This window comes from Vicugna pacos, chromosome 18, assembly GCF_048564905.1.
Source record: "Vicugna pacos chromosome 18, VicPac4, whole genome shotgun sequence".
NCBI lineage: Eukaryota > Metazoa > Chordata > Mammalia > Artiodactyla > Camelidae > Vicugna > Vicugna pacos.
The window spans coordinates 7082683-7102902 of NC_133004.1; the positions used below are offsets into that span (position 1 = coordinate 7082683).

The following is a 20220-nucleotide window of genomic DNA, read 5'->3' on the forward strand; positions in this document are numbered from 1 at the left end:
CTGAAAGTTTTACTTAAAAGAGATCCTGATTAGCTCTGTTTACCTGTTTCCAGAGCTGAAAGCTTCAGTTCTAGAGTATCTGTTTGATTTTTCTTAAAAATACATTCCAGTATATTTCTCTGGTGAAAGTCTCTACCCTGTTATCTATTCTCCCATCATTTCCTTATTTTCTTGAATATATTAAAAGTATTTTATAGCCTTTATTGGTAGCTCTGATGCCTACATCACCTGGGGGTTTGCATCCTTTGTCTAATGCTCCTTATTCTCATGTTATCTGTCATATAGTCTGGACATGTTGCATGTCTAGAAATTCTTTATTACATGGCAGACATTGCAAATGAAAAATCCATGTTATCTTCCGTGAGAGCTTTTCTACCTTCCCGTTAGGCAGACAGTGTGAGGGACTGATCATGTCACTCCAATCAGGCGCTGAGGTGGATCAGGACTAAAGTGCCTTTTTTCTTAAAACAGCTTTGAGGTATACTTGGCAAAATAATTTTCACACGTTTAAAGTGTACAGCTTAATACGTTTTGACATAAGAATATCCCCAAGAAACCATGACCACACTCAAGACAGTGAACATACCCATCACCCACAAAGCTTCTCTCCTGCTTTTTGTTGTCCCTCCCTCCCTCCCCGTCTCTTCCCCTGGGAACCATTGATCTGCTTTCTATCACAACATATTGGTTTGCATTTTCAAGATCCTTATATGAATGGATTCATGCATTATCTACTCTATGTTGTCTGACTTCTTTCATTCAGTGTAATTATTTTGAGAATCATCTGTGTTGCTGTATTAATAGCTTATTTGTCTTATTGTAGAGTATTGTTTAGTGCTGAGTTATTACTGAAGTGTTTAATGTGAGCAGTGTTTGTATAGACCATCATTTCTTTCTGCATTTACTTCTTGATGGATGCATGGGTTATTTACAACTTGAGCTGTTATAAATAAAATAGCAGTGAATATTTGGTTACAAGTCTTTGTATGGACATATGAGTTTACTTTCTAAAGCACCAGATGAGGAATGTCTGGGTTATATGATACATAGGTGTTTACCTTTTTAAAAGAATCTGTTAAAGACTTTTCTAAAATGGTTGTACTATTGTAAATTCCTCGTGGTGTGTATCAGTTTTGGTTGCTCTACTTCCTTGCCAGCACCTTGTAAGGTCAGTCTTTCTAATCGTATTCTTTCTAGTATGTATGTGAACTAGTATCTTACTGTGGCTTTTAAAAGTATTTCTCTAATGACTAATGACATCTTTAACCAGCATCTTTTCATATGCTTATTATCCATCTGGATATCTTTACTGAAGTGTGTTTTCTGGCCTCATTCATTCATTCAGGTGTTTGAATTATTATTGAATTTTGAGACCTCTTTATTCTGGATCAGATACAAAGAGAGACCTTTATCAGATTTATGATCTGCAAATAGCTTCTGTCTATGGCTTGTCTTTTCATTTGCTTAGCAGTGTTTAGAAGAGCTTTGAAGAGTCTTCATGTTGACAAAGTTCACTCTATCAGTTTCTTTTTAAAATAGATGATACTTTTGGTGTCATAGCAAAGAAATATTTGCCAAACCCAAGGCCGTAAAGCTTAAGCCTATGCTTGTTCTCCTAGCTGTTTTATAGTTTTAGATTTCCTATTAAGATCTATGATCCATTTTGAGGTAAATTTTGTATATTTTGTGAGGTGTGGATCAAAGTTCATTTTTTTTTTTGTGTATCACTATCTAATTGTTCCAGCACTACATGTTGAAAAGACCCTTTCTCCACAGCATCCTTTTTGAGAGTCAATTGTCTGTATAAGTGTTGGTTTAGTTCTGAACATTCTATTGTGTTCCATTATTCTATTTTCCTGTTTTACACCAACACCATAATTTCTGATTACTGTAGCTTTATAAAATAAAGTCTGAAAATCAGATAGTGCAAGTCTTCCAACTTTGTTTTTCTTGTTCAAAGTTGTTTTGGATATTTGGATCCTTTGAATTTTTATATGAATTTTAGAATAAGTTTTTAAATTCCTTACATCCTGTTCTGCCAAAATTCCACCCATGTCTTTGGCCGTCTCCAAAGCCACATTTTATGAAGAAGTCTCTCTACATCCCAGGTGAAAGGAATTTCACTTTTGTCTGTGCTCAAATCACATTTGATAATATTTGATTACATTTAATCATATTTGGCTATATGTACTTGTCTGATCTTTCCAGCCATATAGTAAATCTCAAAAGATTAGGAATCTTGACTTGGTTCCCTCTGTGTGCTGAGAAACTAGTTCTATGCTTTGCAGGAGTGAGCCCTGCAGTAAGAGGTATCTGCAGCACACATCTATCTCATTGCTTGAATATTGTCAAGGAATTCTGCAGATTTAGAATTGTTTATTGATTGTTGTCTCCAAGACGGCTCAGTCTTTTTTATTTCTATTGCTACTGCTGCAGTTTCAAAGAACAATGGACTAATTATTTTCCAAATATCAAATCATACTCTAATTGTGTTGTCACGCAAGTTATGTGCTGCTGTGTCTTAACAACCTGCTTAGTGTTCACAGGCTCCTTCACTCATGGAACATTTGGGAGAATGTCATATCCTTAGAGATAGCAATGCTGACTTTGGCGACCTGAGCAGCAGTATCTGAACTCACTCCTGCTGTTTTTCCAGTGTCCCCTCTAGCCCTCCTCCAGCCCTCCATGGGGGGCCCTGCAGTTCTGCCCTAGGAAAGCCTGTTGCTTCTCAGGAAGACTTCCCTATGAAACATAATCATGTCCTTCTTGTGGGGACATTCAGTCCAGAGACCTGAAAGCAGGGGAAAATGTTTAGCCTGCTTTTGGTAGAACCTAAATTCTTCCATATTTGTTAGAAGCAATTTCAATGAGGAAACTGTTTTGGCATCTAACAAATCAGCATAAATGACTGATGAGGAAGATCAGCTTCCCCATTCCACTCAGTCATCATGTTGATGTGACACTCACATTGGCAAACATTTTCTCCTATGAGCAACGTAAAGTTCCAGACGTTATGAATGGCTTTTTGTTTTTATTTCTTAGACTTTCCACATTCATTGTGTCTCATGAGATTATATGAATCCTGCTTATTGTCAGCCCAGCACTAAACTTTTTAAAAGGATCACGTGTTTAAAAGGCTAGTGGGCAATTTTTTAGAAGACAGAAATCCTTAGATTTTGGTCCTAGAGTTGAATCTTGGTTAGTGGTGAATGAAAATTCCCGTTAAAATTTTAAATTCATGATATAAAGTCTTAAAAATAGTTAAATATTAGTCAATTTCTTTAAACACTATAAGAGTTATTTACCTTTAAGCCTGTTTCTGGGGCAGTTTTGCAATGATTCCCTCCCTTTATCGATTCCCTCTTTATCAGAATCCTTGAGAGGCCCCTGTCATCATTGTCACTATCGTCATCATCATCATCATGGAACTGATTCTTCTGGATGATTCTAGGAAAATAAAGAGATGGATGGGATTATGAGTAGGACAGTGTGTGCATATAGAATAAGAACAGCTGTCAGACATTAGATGCAAGATACCCATTTCATTTAGAGAAGAATGTGGTCATGAAATCCTGATGTGGTGAATGAAGGAAGCGGTGGGAGCAGGATAGTCAATGGAAAGGAGGAGGAAGTGAGTGAAGTTGAGAGCATAGGTCCTTGGTTAGTTGATCAGCACATTGGTGAGAATGAGAGGAGTGTGATGGCAGAATCATGTCCCTCCCCGGCCACAGGGTAGCCACCTGTGACATGTTACTGTACATGGCAAAAGGGTTGACAGATATTTTAGGATAAAAATCTTAGAGGATTTCTGTCTCCTAAATTGTCTATTAGTTAGCCTTTTAAACCCATGATACATTATTAAAGATTAGTGCAGGGGCACAAATAAAAAGGATTCATATAATCTCAACAGACATACTGAATGTAGAAAGGATAAGGAAGAAAAACAAAAAGGCACTTATAAGTGCCTTGAACCATAAATTGCTCATGAGAGAAAATGTTACACAAGGTGAATGTCACAGCCACATACATACTGACTGAGTGGGATGGGACAAGGGGATCCTGAGATGAGACAATAGGGTGAGTAGCCCGGATTGTCCAGGTGGGCCCAATGTAATCACAGGTGTCCTTAAAATGGAGGATATTTCCCAGCTGAGTTTAAAATCAGAGGGAGGTGTAGCGATGGAGCAATGTTCAGAAAGGCTGCTTACCATGAAAATGGAGGAAGTTGAGGGGCACAAGCTATGGAAGGTGGGTGACCTCTGTAAACTGGGGGAAAAAAAAAGGAAACATTCTCTTCTAGACCCTCTAGAAGGAAGGAACCCTGCTGGTACCTTGAATTTAGTCCAATGAGAACTGTGTTGGATCTCTGACCTACACAGCCATAAGCTGAAAATTCTGTGCTAGTTTAAGCTATTAAGCTTATGGGAATTTGTTACAGTGGTAATAGGAAAATAACATAGTGAGCGGTAGTGTAAGGGATTAAAGGTGTAGGATCGCGTGTGGAGAGAATTCTGACATTTACACCTAAAAAACAACCAGGTGAAGTGGGAAGGTGATTTAAGGAAGACCAACCTGGCAGGGCTGTCAAGCAGACTGGAGCGAGCGAAGCCTTGGAGTTAGAGGAATCAATTAAACCTCTACAAGGAAAATAAGAAATAAAATGTAACAGGGCTTCAGTGTTAGTAGATGTAGGAATGGAAATGGGTAGAGAGATATAAACATTATTTTGAAATTAGCTACAGGTTTGATGACTGCATGTTTGGGAGAGTTAGCCGATGTGTGGATTGAATGCATCCCCTCAAAATCCATCTGTCGATACCTCATCTCCCAGGGTGATGGTACAGGGAGGCGGGGCCTTTGGGAGGTGATTAGTAGGATAAAATGAGGTCATGAGAGTAGAGCCCTCATGAATGGTATTAGTGTTCTTATACAGGGCCCCAATGTGCTTGCTTCTCTCTCCTCTCTGGGCCATGAAGATAGTGGGAAGACAGCCATCTTCGAGCTGGCAATCCTCTCCCAGATACATTGACCTTGAAAGCCTCAGCCTCCAAACCGTAAGGAATATGCTGGTTGTTTAAGCCACCCGACCCACGGTAATTTGTTACAGAATCCCAGACTGACGAAGACAGTGGAGAATGCCACTGCGTTTGGCACTGATTGCCTGGAGAATGCTGAAACCCAGGGAAGTGGGCAGCACAGACGTTTACTCATTTAATCCTGCCAACACTGTAGGGGATAGAGTCAACATATTCCTCGCTATTTAAAAGGTAAGGAAAAAGAGGCACAAATAATAACAACGACAACGACAACAACAACAACAACAACAACAATTTGTCCAAGATTCACACAGAACTCCCTGGAGGGAGAGTGAGAATTAATACTTATGCAGGCTGGCCCCAGAGCCCCTGCTCATAACTAATAAGTCAGATCACCTTGCTTATTGGGATCAGTTTTTTCAACTGTGATATGAGTGTACTGTGTCCAGTAACTTATAATTTCAAAATACCTCACTGTAAGGGAATCATTAGTTGCAGGCATTACAAACCACAGAAAGCTAGACATACAAAAATAACTTGTTAGGGCAAGATAACCAATAATGTTTTTAAATATTATACCTGCTGACCCTTTGCAATAAAGTGTTTATTTATAATTCTGTCTGGCTACAGAATAACATCATAATCCTGCATGTGGCTGGTGGCTCCCGTGTTGGACAGCACGGGTCTAGAGAATTTAAATAACTTGCCCAGCCTTGCCCAGGAAGCTCGTGGTGGGATCAGAACTATAGTCTGGGACTGTTCCTTCCTATCCAACAAGTCCCTCATGGAAGTTTAGAAGCTTCTCCTTTGGTGCCCAGATGTCTATCCGTACTTATGACATCTTGTCAGGTGCCCCGGCCTGCTCCTGAACATCAGCCAGAACCCACTTCTGCTCTTTTTTGGCGAGGTAATACCTTCTAGCAACTTTCATTACCTTCTTGGCATCAGTTCTTACCTGGAAGGGTAGTGGCTAGAGATGGAAATGTGTCCACATGACAGGTTTTTCAAAAATATAGTAGGAGTGGTCAAGAGAAGAAAACCTCAGGAATACGAGTGGAAGCATGTCATTTAATATACCAAATGCGTACTTTCAATGTATGTTTGTGTTTCCGAGTCCAGGCTTGTTCTACTCGTGTATTACAGGCCAACACATCAGGAGACAAGGATTTGGGGCAAGAAAGAGCGGCTTAAATTTGTAAAGCCAGCGGAGAAGATGGTAGACCAATGTCCTGGAGAACCATCATCCCAAATCTGAATTCAGGCTCTTATATTAAAAAGGGGAAGCGGGAATGCTTGGTTGTTGCAAACTTGGTGTATGAATTCTTTGTTGTTAGAATCCTTTGTTCTTGCAGCTCTTCATCTGGGTCAGATCCGTGTAAACCTCCAACAAGCAAATGTTATTTTCTATTCTGTATCTTGTTATCTTTATACGAATGGAAAAGTGATAATATCCTTCAAAGTCAGAGCCTTGAGAATAGGGTCTCCTGTATATTTCAGGATCTAGGCTACATTGTTTCACAAAAGGTGCAGAAACAACAAGACTAAGCCTAGGACACAGGGCACAGGGTTAAAGTCAAAGGAACAGATCTAATATGGAGTCAGATTTCTTCTTTCCTATTTCAGTAGTGCCATGGGGAAGGCACTTTGGGCAGCTTTCTGTAGGGTCCTGGAGGCTTTCTCTCTCAGCCTCTGTGCACCTCTATTGAAAACCGGTCATCGCTATTGGCCTGCTGGAAAACCACTCCGCCTGTTTTGCCCTGAAGTTGTGTTCTGTTTATAACTCATCTCTACTCCTTGGAAAACAACTCAATAAAGACTCAGTTGGTTTTCCACCAGCCCTGGGCAGGGGTGAGGGATAGCATGTTATTATTTTATAAAAAAATATATAAAAGAAGTTTTAAAACAACACTGGACACATAGGAGAGAGACAAACAATGCTTCCTGGCTTAAATCAAAAGTGATGACTCAGTGAGTCTATGGCTGCTGTATTTGCTGAGCTAGTTACTCCTTTGCTCCATTACACATTTATTTTAACTGAAAAAGAAATATATGCATATGGATAAAAAAATTCAAACAGAGCAAAAAATACTCAAGTGAAAGAAGTTTTCCCTCATCCTCTGTTCTTACACGCCTCCCTGGAGATGCCAATGTTTACAATCCTTTGTGTGATTTTCCAGATATGCTATGCACGTTCCCACCAATGTATGTAAATTCCTTTAAAGTTTTACTTATTTTTAACTTAAAGGGACTTAAATCCTCAAGTGGCTTCTGCCACAGTAATAGAAAAGAAGAAATCTGACTCCATATTAGATCTGTTCCTTTGACTTTAACCCTGTGCTCTGTCTCCTAGGCTTCATCTTGCTTGTAAAACAATGTTGCCTAGAGCCTAAAATATACAGGAGAGCCTATTCGGAAGGCTCTGACCTTTAAGGGTATTTAACACTTTTCCAATCATATAAAGATAACAAGTTGCAGAATAGAAAATAACGTTTGTTTTGTTGGAGGTTTACAGGGATCTGACCCAGGGAGATAGCTGCAAGAACAAAGGATTCTAACAAGAAGGAATTCCTACACCAAGAAGTTTGCAAAAACCAAGCACATAGGAAAGCAGCCTGAATTCTGACTTGGGGAGATGGTTTTCTAGGACATTAGTTTGTCATCTAGGTCTACAGAAACTTGCTATTCCATGCCCCAACACTTGGTCTCCCAACTTACTGGCCTGTCCTGCACTGAGGAGAATGAATTTGGACTCAATAACACTTCTGCCTACCTAGCAAGCTGGGTACTGGGACTGAGGGCAGCTCTCCCACACACAGGGGCCTAAGGTGAGCCCTTGATTATTCCCAGAGGTTGGGGTGTGGTTTACCCAGGAGGGATGGGGACTATACACCAACACTCAGGCAGTCTGCTCCTTCTGGGGCTCTGACATTTTACCTCCCGCTCCCTGCCAGCCCAACACTTGGGACAGTGGAGCTAAGGCAGAGATCGTGCCTGCCTGTTTCCCAGCGTGTAAAAGGGGAATATGTACTCTTCCCAAGGTAGTTCTGAGAAACAACACCTGCGGGTGCTTGGTTCCCGGAGCAACAGTAAACCTAGCTCCTTGTGGGGGCAACGGGTGTGATACCCGTAGGGTTTCTGCAGAGACCTTAGCTGGAGGGCTGGGCCAGGGACGTAAAATATGAGCTGTGGGCAATGACGGGTTAGAGAAGGGTGTATAACTGCTGCCTCCTTCGGGATGCCCCAAGAGGTAAAACGCTTTCTCCCCATCTCTGCTACTCCCCTCCCAATTCCAGATAACTGCCTTCTCTCTGCTCCTCCTGTCCATGTGTCTCCCTCCACTTTTCCCCTCCTCCCCTCCTCCTCCCCTCTTCTCCCTCCCTCGGTTCCCCTTCTCTCTCAGGACCCAGAGCAGATCGATGGCCCTCCTGCGCATGCGCAGTCGCTGCCAGCTGGACCGCGGTTTGGAAGCTCCAGCTCCGAGCCGGGGATCGGCCCCAATGGCTTCTCAGCTCTGTCGCCCTGTAGGCCTTTGGCTCCTGCCTGGGGCCGGGGCCTCTGGCTGTGGAAGTGCAAGGTGAGGGGATATCGGGAAAGGGGTGAGGCGGCTGCGGGAGGGCGGTCGGCGTGTCACAGCCCCCCAGGGCGCCAGTCAGCGTGTGTTCAGCTGGATTGCTCGGGCCAGGCCCCTCTGCCCGCGCCACCTGCCCTGGCGCACCGGCCACATCTGCCCAGGGCCAGGTGTGCCCCTGCCGCCTCTTGACCCAGCCGGGCTCCCCTCAGTCCGCGGCTGGCGTCCCCTTCCCCTCTCCCTCCCTCGAGTCCTCTCCTCCCGGGCTTCCTCTCCTTGGCCGCCGACCCGTCCCCACCACTGGGCGGGCTGTGTCCCGGGCGGGCGGGGTCTGCACACCCGGACGGGGCGGGCGGCTTGGGCTGGGGCTGGGGCTGGCCTCCAAGCGGGGCTGCAGCCCGCGTCCCCCACCCCGCTCTCCCTGCCCCGCGACCCCGGGGCTGCCTTCCTCTCCCTTTCCCGATCCCTGAGGTCAAGATTAGCGGCGTGGGCGCTGCTCCCTGGGCTGAGAGCCCGCGGCTGTAACGCCCAGCTTCTCCTGGTGGAGTCGGGAAAATGGAGCAGCAGTGCTGAGGGAGCTTCTGTCTCCTTGATCAGTATTTCTGCCCCAGGTAAGTACCTTGAACTCTTTCAGGTGTTATGATGGCGGTGCTTGTTGATGTAACGTGTTTTTATACTGAGAGGAATTACAGTGGTGAAAGCAGGGCTTTGTTCAGTTAAAAATGAGCTGAAGGCATGAGGCTGTCTCATCCTCCATCCTTCACTCTCCCAGGGTGAAACGTGAGACCGTTGATCTTAAAAAGATACTTATAGTCCCTAACTAGTCCAGCCCAGCTATTGTGTGTTAACAGGAACAGCACAACCCGAGGCGTTGGAGACCCAGTGACACTGCACTCCTAAAGAGCTCCTGGCAAAATCTGGTTTGTTTTGTTTTGTTTTGTTTTTCTTTGTTTTTCTTAAATTGTGGGACAGACTAGTAGTATAGAGGGAAAAATAATTGGCAAGAAGGATTTTTTCATATAACAGCTTTATTGTGATATTGTTCACACACCATGAAGTCCACCCACTTAAATGTTACAATTCAGCAGCTTTTAGCATATTCACATTTGTGCAACCATTATTATTCCAGAACGTTTTCATCACATCAGAAAGACCAGTTGAAATGCATGACCTATCCACCCCTTCCCAGTGGTGGTTCTAAAGAAGTTTCTTGGCTGTTCCTGACCATAAATTAACTTGTTACATTCCATGAAATATCTAGGAGGAATTCTAATCAGAATTGCAATGAATCTGTCTATCAAAGCAGGAAGAATTAATGTCTTTATGGCATAAACTTCTTCTACACATGAATATATCTGGGACCCTATCTTTTCATCTATCCAGAGCCATGCCTATGGGAAATCCTCATTAATTCTTGGGTTTGTGAATGATGAGGCTCAATACATCATTAGATGCAACTGTAGCCTTTCACTGAAGAGAAAAGTAACCTCGTAGAAGCCAAGTGATTCTCTGATGGTTAGAATGAGTGACCGCCAGTGCTGGAGTGTTCGAGTGGACTTGGTGCTTGCAGAGTTCTCCACCACCTACAGCTAAGGGGATTACCGTGTTCTTTTACTTTTTTTCTTATGGCGTTGCTTTTATTTTTACTTATTATATAAAATTATTTTTTATTGAAGTGTAGTCAGTTTACCATGTTAGCTTCAGATGTACAGCAGAGATTCAGTTATAAACTTATGCATATGTTTATAAATGTTTTTCAGATTGTTTTTAGTACAACTCATTACAAGTAATTGAAAATAGTACCCTGTGCTATATAGTAGGTCCTTGTCATTTATTTTATATTTATTAATGTGTATCTGTTAATCCTCCCTTTCCTGCCTGCTAACAAAAGTTTGCTTTCTATGTCCATGAGTCTATTTCTAGCAGCACCATTTTTGCTAGTAATATATGCTGGTTGGCTTTTTTCTGTTTCAGTAATTCCATCTTATGTGTGGGCGTTTTTCTTCTGGTGGGCCTGTGTGTGGTGTGCACACGTGATAATAGAGATCTGTATTTGGGAGGACTCCAGGCCTTGTGTAGTCCCTCGTATGGAGCGCCCACTGAACTGATGCTTGAACTTGGAAGAAAACAGTAAAAGTTGGAATTTCCACCATGGTTGAGACTTCCAGGTTTCTATAACCTGTTTAGCCCACCTAAATTTTGGCTGCACCCATACTGGATAATTTGGTGGAACTTCATGCTATGGTGGTATAGAGACAGGGCCTTGTATGCTTCTTCTCTTTCCTTTTTCTAACAGTCATTCTCCTGGGCCTTCCAGGTACTCCCCCAGAAGGGCCCAGGGCTGGCTTGGTGCTGCACTTAGGCAATATTTGTTATTAAGTCCCTTTCCTCATCTCTTCTGAGCCTCCATTTCCTTCTCTGCACAATGAGGGCTTAGACTAGATAAGTGCTTTTCAGTTTCTTTTAAAGCCATGTTTCCTTTGAGAAACAGAAAATGCAAATCTCTCCTCCCATCCCAACCCTTTAGATTTTGACACGTCCTCCAAGGAGTCACATAGCTCTTTGTGGTAAATTGATGTGATTGTGATTCCACGTGGCACAGAAAAGACTCTTCAGAGATTGATTGCAGGGAGAGGGCAGGAAAGGGGCAGTAAGTCACACTTTCTTGTGTGAGCACTGGAGCAAAGGCTTGGGTTTAAATACGGTGTCTGATGTGGCATCTCTCTAATCTTGCACAATGTGATAAACCTCTATCCCTAGTTTCTTAATGTGTCAAGTTGGGGTGGTAATATTTTAAGGCTTTTGTGAAACATTATACACATAAGCCATTTGTGTCTCTGTAGATACAAGACCTGCTAGAGAGTCGGAATTTCTTTAAAAATACATATATATTGTCCACAGCACTCTGTCTGTGTGTATTTTGAAGTTCCTGGAGGGTGAGGGTTGAGTGTAATATCCATTGTGGGACAGGTGGCCCATGGGTCTGTGTGCCTCAGATTTCCCCCTCCTCCCCAGTCCTCTTCCTCTCAGTCCAGGATGAAGTTCCCTAGTAGATTTACACAGAGGTCTTGTGGAAATGGCCCTTCATTTTATTGTTTCACCAAGAAGGGCTGCCATCATGATCTCTGTGGCCAGGTTTTGGTGACCTGAAGGCTATGCAATTGGGGATTTCTATTTAATAAAAAGAAAAAAAATTACAAATACAAAATTAGACCTAGGTTGGTGGCAGGGGCTTTTGAAAGTGGGGACCATTAGCTTTGTTAGCTTCAGGTGCAGTGGCCTCTGGCCACAAGGACACATCCTCATGCTCTGAAGTTGGAGGGACCAGTGGGTTCAGTGGGAATATTTACTGAGTGCATCTCATGGGCTGCGCATTGTCTTAATTGTACTGTGTGTTCCTTATTTGAGACAGTGAGCTCATTTAAACACAATAGCCTCTTTAAAATATTAGACTTTTTATTTTTAGATGTAATGTAGATTCCCATGTAGTTGTAAGAGATAATATGGAGAGGGCCTATGGACTCTTTGCCCAATTTTCTTTAATGGTTCCATCTTGCAAAGTTGGGGTACTATTCATTCGTGACTCACTAATCCTTTTAGGTTTGTGTTATTGCCCTCATTTCTATTTATGAATAAACTGGTGTTTAGAGAAGCACACAGGTCTGCCCAGGTCAACCACGTGGTTAGTGTAGATTTGGGTGGAATGTGGGCTTGGCATTTCCAAGCAATACCATTATGATGGTCTGTGGCAGGGAGCAGCATTCATTTTGCTTGTTTATTCATTCATTCAACAAACATTTATTGAATAAACTCTGTGGTTCAGATGCTTTCATAGGGTTATCTGATTCTTCAGCAGTATGGAGAATCAGGTAATATTTTCTTTTTTTTTTTTTAATATGAGAAAAATATCTCTGAGAGGTTATAAACTCCCCAAAGGAAAAATAGCTCATAAATGAGGGATAGTACACTTGTACAGTTCCTTCTTCTTATGCAGGTGGTACCCTAGGCATTTTACATCTGCATAATTCCGTAATCCAGATATATTCTTGTAAGGCAAGGAGTTTTTTTTTAATTGAATTATAGTCAAGTTTACAATGTTGTGTCAATTGCAAGGTGGGTTTTTTTTTTGAATTTTGAATTGAGAAAATATTTTTTGAGGGGGTTAATTAAGTTTATTTATTTGTTTCATTGTTCTAAAATGAGGTACTGAGGATTGAGCCTAGGTCCTTGAACATGCTAAGCACATGATCTACCACTGAACTGTACCCTCCTCCCCAAAGCAAGTTTTCTTACCCATTATTCTGCACCTTAGGAGTTCAAATAAATTGGAGTTGAAATCCAGATATTTTGATCCTACTATGGTTCTTTGCATTATATCCTGCTGAGGGGTGGGGAAGCAGTTCCTTTATTCATTCCTTTATTCAGCAGTTTTGAGCACCGACTGCATCAGGGCCTGCCTAGGTGGTTGGAAACAGAAAACAAGAAATGACCCTTTTCTGCAGGGGATGGAAGCCTAGACCAAAAGCTGGGCAATGTGATCTGAGCTTCAGTAGCCATGTGCAGACGCTGAGGACAAACTTATCCACGATTTGCTTGGACTTCCCTTGCCTTCTGGCTGGTGCACACCAGGTCGCTGCAACCCAGTGAGGCCCGCAGCCCACAGCACAGTATGTACATCGATTTACCCTCCCTTCTCGGCAGGGACTGCAACATGAGCGCCCCTGACTACGTGCAGTGTGCTGAGGACCACCAGACTCTCCCCGTTGTCGTCCAACCCGTGGGGATCATCTTAGAGAATTTCTTTTGCATCTATAATGGAATCTCCTTGGTGAGCCAAATCAGCCCGTGCGGCTCCCAGTGGGCACTCTGTATCTACTATAGGTATCACTATGTGCCCGAGAATGGATGGAGTGACTCCCAGACCCACCGCAATGTCGTGGGCCTTGTCACCATTACCAACTGCCTCTTGGCCAAGACCTTCTAGAAGCTCCATGCACAGAGGAGCTGTATGGCACCACACGCTATGACTCTCAGCTCTTTGTCTTTGTGCTGTATGGGGAGGTGGCCGAGCAGCCGCGCACCGACGTGGCCTTCAATCTACGAGGACTGCAGGGTGGTGGAGAAGAGGATCGACGACTTCACTGAGTCACTCTTCATCTTGCCCAAGTCCAAGTGGCTGGATGGGGCCCCCGAAAATTCTGGGGAGAAGACCCCCCTCCTCTACATCCTATTTGAGTAGGAGGACATCGTGGGACTGGACACAGACAGCAGGCAAGTCAACCTGAAGGCCGGGCCACCCTGGCTGTGTGAAAGATTGCTTCCCTACATCCAGAATGGGATCAGCAAGGAGGAGGGCTGTCTTGTAGCCAAGGCGGGAAGGAGGTGCAGCCCGCCGGTTTTCAGACATTTAAAAGTAAATCTGCTTTTGTTTCAGAGAGATACTTTTAGGGTTAGTGTGGACACTTACTCCCCCTTTTCAGCCAGGAAACTTGGTGGGACCCCTGGAGTTGCTGTCCAATAGAGTAGCCACAGCCACTGATGTTAGGAGTGCTGGGGAGGAGGCTGGTCTGAGCTGAGATGTGCTGTAGGTCAAATGCACATCAGACGCTGAAACTTGTCTAGTAAAAAGAATATAAACTATCTTGTTACTTTCTATATTGATTACATGTCAAAATGATAGTATTTTACATACAGTAGAATAAGTAAGGTCTGTTCTTAAAATCAGTTACTTGTTTTTTTTTTTTTTTTACATTTTAAACGTGGCAACTGGGAAACATTATTTACATGACTCTCATTTCATTCCTGTTGGACAGCCTGTCCTGGGACAGTTTCATCCCTTCGCTTATAGATGAGACTCTGATTCCCGAGACGCAGAACGAGGTGCTGGTTGAGCTCGGGGTGGAGCCGGTGTCTCCTGCCTCCCAGGCCCAGCACCAGCACGGCTCAGGCCCTCTCCCCTGCCTGACAGCCACCATGCCAATTTAGGACATCAGAAACACTGCCAGGGGCATCCGAATGAGCTCCTTATGCAGGGAAAGGCGTGTCACGGAGAATGGAACAGAGCAGGGAAAAATTCGTCCTCACTTTGTCCCTGTGATTATGGCAAAGGCCCCACTCTGCCTTGGAAGGGCAGACGAGCTCTTCTGGGCTGCCTACCCCCTCACCCTCTACTATGTTTCCCTGTGTATCTTTCAAGCTGTCCCTCGGGCAGAAGAGGGTGAGATGTCTTTGCCGAGAGGTGGTCCCCCTTTACTGGGGAGATTGAGGGGAGCTGTGTTCCCCCCGGCCTGCGGTCTCGGGCCTTGAGTCTCGAGAGCGTTCATGGCGGTCCCACAGGTGACGGTCGGAGGACATGACACGTGCTGCCGGGCCCGCTGTGCAGGAGGGGCTCTGTGATTGTCTGATTCTAAGGTCAGATTCTCCTTTCTTGTTGTTGGTAAGATGGAGGAGAAGATGCCAGAGAATTGATAAAAAGAAAATCCACACCAGTCCTGTGAATGACAGACAAAGGGAATCCGTGTCCCACCTGCGTATGGTGCCTGGCGGGCTCTGGGTTAATTTTCACTTCCTCCCCGGACATTCCTCTATGGCTTAAGGAAGGGGAGAGGCATGTCGTGGCCATGATCTGTACTTGTCCTCACATGGTCCTGTGATCTACATGCCCACACTACCCTTCTGCTCCTTGGAGATGAGGTGTCAGGTTTAGGAAACTGGGCACTGCTGAGGGCATAGCTGCCAGAACCGTGCTACACCAAGGCTGGCTCCGTTCACCTGACCTGTCACCTCCTGTTGAGTCCCAAGGCGTCATTCAAGGTAGGCGCATCGGTGCAATGTAAGCAGGGACCACCTTCTCGCCCTGGACAGACTGGTGGGTGAGCAGTGGAAGCCCGGAGCCCTGCACCAGCCCCCAGGCCAGTGCCTCCTCTTTTGTCGAAGGAGGCACTGGTGACATTTTTGCTCAGCAACTGCTTGGCTTTGAGTCTGCAGACCCACCAGAGAATGCCAGATTGTTTTTGCCTTTTGAAGTCTGCCCTTGGGATTTGGTGGAGTAGCTGGATGTGTGCTTAGCCCATAGTGGTTGACACTGTCACCATTGTTTACCCAGAACCTCGTGTACCAGGCATGGCTCCAGGCATCAAAATACAGCAGCGCATTAAACCTCCCTCCTTGTGGGTCTGTCTGTTTTGGTACCACAAGGGCTCAGCCAGCATCTGAACGTCAGTGAGATAACGCGGCCAGTGAGCTCGGGTCAAGCACGTTCTCCTCCAGTCACTTTTACTCCATAGTTGCTTTTACTATTCCACAGTCATTAATTTTTTAAACAATGCTTTGGTTCAGGAGCAGAACCTAATTCTCCCCTGTTCCTCTTGGTGGGAGTGAGTAACATTGTCCAGCTTGAAGTGTGAACACATTTTGTAGCCCAAAAGCTGTCTACACGCAACTAGGTGAAGTTTTGGTTTGGGGCGCTGACCACGTTGGGGTCCCCCGGCAGCACCGCTCCCCTCAGGCCCCTGCCTTCCCTGGATCAGGAGGTGAGGGTGGGTCTCACCGTCCCCGCGTCCCTGTCCTCATCACACTCACGTAATTTCTTGCAAATGCTGTCAGTTATTTTTGTTCTTGTGTGTTTCTTATTTTCGCTTTTCCTCTTTTCCTTTTTCTATTTTCCTTTTTTTCTTATACCACCCTGTGAGCATGTTGTTGGGTCTGAAAATGTGGGCTGTGCACACCCTGCATTGGAATAGCCAGATCGCCCTCTGTGCTGTCTCCATCGCTTTAAAAAGCAAAAACTTAACAGTTGCCATGATTCATATATTATCCTAGTCATCTTCTTATTTTCTAGTTTTTTGGAATTTTTGCTCTGTTAGCACATCACCCACTGGAGTTTGATACCTGTTAAAGTCCTTGCTTTGAGGAACCTGTTTGTTCCTCCTTATATTTGGTAACAAATGCTCTCTTACTAATTTTGTTTATTTGTTTTGAAGAAGAGAGATGCGAATTGATTTAGGCGGCTGCTGAGGGATTTTTTTCATGGAGTATTTAAACTTGGAAAGTCAAAATCTGCAGCACCTTGCTTGATTCTGGCTTTTACACAAACGTGCTCGGCACACGGTTCCTGGCTGTCGCTGTGTGACGTGCGTGACGGTGCTTCCTGGCCGGCGGTCACTGGTGAGGAAGTGGCCGGCTCGGGGGTGAGCAGCTGCAGTGGACTCTGTTGGAGGAAGCAGTCACCAGTTTTTTGTTTTTCTGGTTTTATTTTTGCATTCACCTTCCCAGAGCCATTTACTTTATTTTGCATTCATAGAGGGGCAGGAGCGGGTCTAAAACCATGCCACTCTTTTGTTCCCTTTATGAGGCTGGTTTTTCTAAGTATCAGGAAAACATTGCCTTGTCCTAAGGAGCTGGTTCACTTGGATCTGGTGGACACAGGGACCGCTAAAGGGGACCGTAGCTTCCTCTCTTCTTCAGTCAGTGGGTATTCAGAGCCGGGTCTGTGGTTTGCCTCAGCAGCCGTGCAGGCCTCCCTGCACCGGCCTTTACTTTTACCCCTTTTTGGCAGTTAATAGCTGACTCTGTGTCTGTTGCAGCTGATGTCCACCACTGACGGCCATGTCGTTATTTTGCGGTAGTGAGTCTCCAACACCCCTGTCAGCCGTGAAGGGACCTTGCATTCTCACCCCGACCCTGTTTCATCTCACCCAGGGGAAGGGTTTGGCCACCACCGTCATGCTGGACATGAGGCCTTGTTTCTCCTTTCATGCTCTGGTCCAAATGTGGACACTTCATCCTTCACTGACTTGGTCTCGCTTGAGACAGTCCAGACTTTCTGAAAGAGTCCATCACATTCTGGGGGGGGGGAAACAGAACAAAAGTAAGAGTCGCAAGTAGGAGTCAAGGCTGTCTGGGTTGGCAAATGCAGGCTGGGATCTGTGATGTCTGGTCTGTGCCCTGGAAACAGGCCTTTCCCGTGGCTCCCGAGAGAAAAGGGGTTGGAGCGAGAACAGACTTGCCTGGGTTCCTACCATCCTCATCTACTCACTGACATGAGTGTCAGCTAACTAGGTGCTCCCCCAAACCTCGGGCCCTTCAAAGCTCAGACCACGGGAGATCCTTGAGTCCCTTCTCCTGGTCCTTCTTTGTGAGAATCCAGTGCCTTCTGAGGTGACCGGCAGCAGGAGATGCCTATCCCTCCAGGGAACTCCCATCAGAGGACTGTGACTCAGTGCACCTTGCTGTGAGCTTAACGGTTTCCATCCGTGCTCCCTGCAGAACCAGACTTAAGACTGGCTTAGCGACAGAAATGACAAGACTGATTCCAGGGCAGGGCCAGGTGGAGGGAACAGTGGAAATTGAATGTGACCTCAAAATCCTAGGTGGGTGATGGGGCTGTTACTAAAATGGGGAGCCTGGGAGGTACCTGCCAGGAATCGAAGTCTAGAGTAAATGGTGGTCATAAGGCTTTTTTTTTTTTTTTGACATAAGGCATTTTTAAGATGCCATTTGTCATCCAAGTTAGGACTTCCAAGAGGCACTCGGGTCTATGAGCCTGGGGCTCAGGTGAAGGAGCCGGACTAGAGATACATGTTAGGATTCGTCATTCTTAGCTGGTGTTCACAGCCGTGCAAGTGGATCAGCTCATCTCAAGAGGTGCAGACTTTGGCTGGTGGGGGCAGGGCTGTGCCTGGTTTGGAGGAAAGCCCAGACCATGCAGCTTTGGTGTGTCAGTCAGCGGCGTTTGTGATTTTCAGAGCAATGGCATTTATCCTTAAGGTTCTGGGGGGTGGGCAGGGCCACCCAGGAAGAAATCTGAAGGGAGGGTTTTGGCCACGTGTGCGCATCTTGGGACTATCCAGAGGCTGCAGGGTCCACAAGGGGAAACTCCTCAGAAGCTGGAGTCACAGTGGGGAGTTGGGAGAATGTAGTCACACTCTCCTGTGAGGAAGGGAGGGAGGCCTCGGGAGTCCGCACCCTAGCGGACTCTCTTTCCCACGAACAAAAGGCAATCAGACAGAAGATTTGAAGTGAGAAGGGATGGGCGCTGGGAGAGGAGCCAACCTGGAGAAAGGTGGTTGAACAATTCTGGAATAGTCTCCCTGAAAAATAGAGTTAAAAATACCCAGACTCTTAAGAATATTGATAGTGACTGGGGAGGAGGCAGTTGTTTTTCTGGCCTCCTAAGGGTAAGGTATGTATCCAGGGATACACAGAAGAATCGGGCAGTCTGTTCCGGGGGCTTCACCCGTACCAGGGGGAAAAGTGCAAGTTTAAAGGGGGAGAAGGGCAGCTGAGGGAAACTAGCCAGGCCCCGTGTCACGTACCAGTCGGCCGCCCTACTTGCGTGTTGCATTCACATCCATGCCTCCCAAATGGGCGGTGGCAGCCCTGTTTTGAAGATTGGGAAGCCTTCTCAGAGGGGTTAAGGAATTGGTCCATTTAGCGGCTAGTAAATGCTGTAGCAGGATTCAAGCAGGGCCTTGTCAGACTTCAAGGGCATGTTCTCTCTACTAATTCTGGTACCCCCCCCGTTGTACCTGAAATGGTGAAGTGAGTCAGTTTCGGAGCCTTTCAGAGAAAGTACGCTTTAAGTGCCTCAGGACTGTTGCACAAAGCTCAGTGTTCTTTGATGGTTCGGAAGCACCGCAGTGCTTTTTGCTCCACAGATGTAAGGTCTTACTCTTTTGACGATGGTGTGGTTGTAAATGATGTACAGGTGCAAAACCACACTTAGCAGCTTCTGAAGGGAAACTCTCCAGTTCTCCCTTGATCTGCTTTCTTCCACGGGATGTAACTGCTGCAGCGTAGGCCTGAGCTTTCCGTATGGAGTGAGGGTTTGATATCCAAATTAAACATAAAACAGTCAGATGGAGAAAATCGAAGATGACAATGTATTTTCGGGTTTCATTAGACAAGATATACTATCTGTTAATGGCCCATAAAGCGAATGAAATTGAGTACAGAACATTGCATTTCTTACTTTCTACTGAGAGATGTCTTCCAACATAAGATTCTCTGCTTTGGAACTTCAGCTCTGCCACTAGGGCGCCTGTCATTGTGTTGGTGTGATTGCATTTACACAGTGCATGTAATCTGGGCTTCCTTAGCCCCAAACACTCCAGTGCAGAACCATAGGCTGCAGCCATCACTTAGTTATACAAATACTTCTAAAACTATATGATACCAAAAGAAAATAAATAAAAATAGAGAGAGGGAGATTGCCTTTATCAAAGTTCCTTTGGATTTTAACTGCAAAGTGTTGTTGAGCAGCTCTGGTTTCCTTTGGATATGAATATATACATTTCTTTGCATGTAACTTGGATTTTAGGCTTGAACACCAAGCTCTTGTTTTCCATGAGCCACAAAAATCATAGCCAAATGACACACCTATGAAACATTTTATTCTTTTTATCTGAGACAGAATCCTTGAATTTGGGACTTGAGCTGTGATTTTGCTGTTTGCTCTTCCCACCCCTCTTGTCACCTCACTCCTTTTTCCCACGTGGCCTCCAAGAGTTCATGGTCTCAAAGGAACAGGTGGACAAATACCAGTTGGTCGCCAAGAAGTGCTGCTGTAGACGGAGCCCAGCCAAGAGCTAAAGGACATCATCAGGGAGGACTTCC

General features: G+C 45.0%; 2 protein-coding genes across 2 annotated transcripts in view; both read left to right on the top strand.

Moving 5' to 3' along the window:
* LOC140686901 (trafficking protein particle complex subunit 9-like) overlaps positions 1–20220 on the top strand; it is a 548774-nt gene that overhangs the window by 467715 nt on the left and 60839 nt on the right. The gene's annotated exons all lie outside the window — the stretch shown is intronic.
* Positions 1–20220, top strand: part of LOC140686884 (trafficking protein particle complex subunit 9-like) — a 245434-nt gene that overhangs the window by 2390 nt on the left and 222824 nt on the right. Inside the window, exons 2-3 of the mRNA XM_072942049.1 lie at positions 5108–5267; positions 8437–8610. Of these exons, the coding sequence (XP_072798150.1) occupies positions 8453–8610 (158 nt within the window). The 5' untranslated portion in view covers positions 5108–5267; positions 8437–8452. The remainder of the gene's footprint in view (positions 1–5107; positions 5268–8436; positions 8611–20220) is intronic.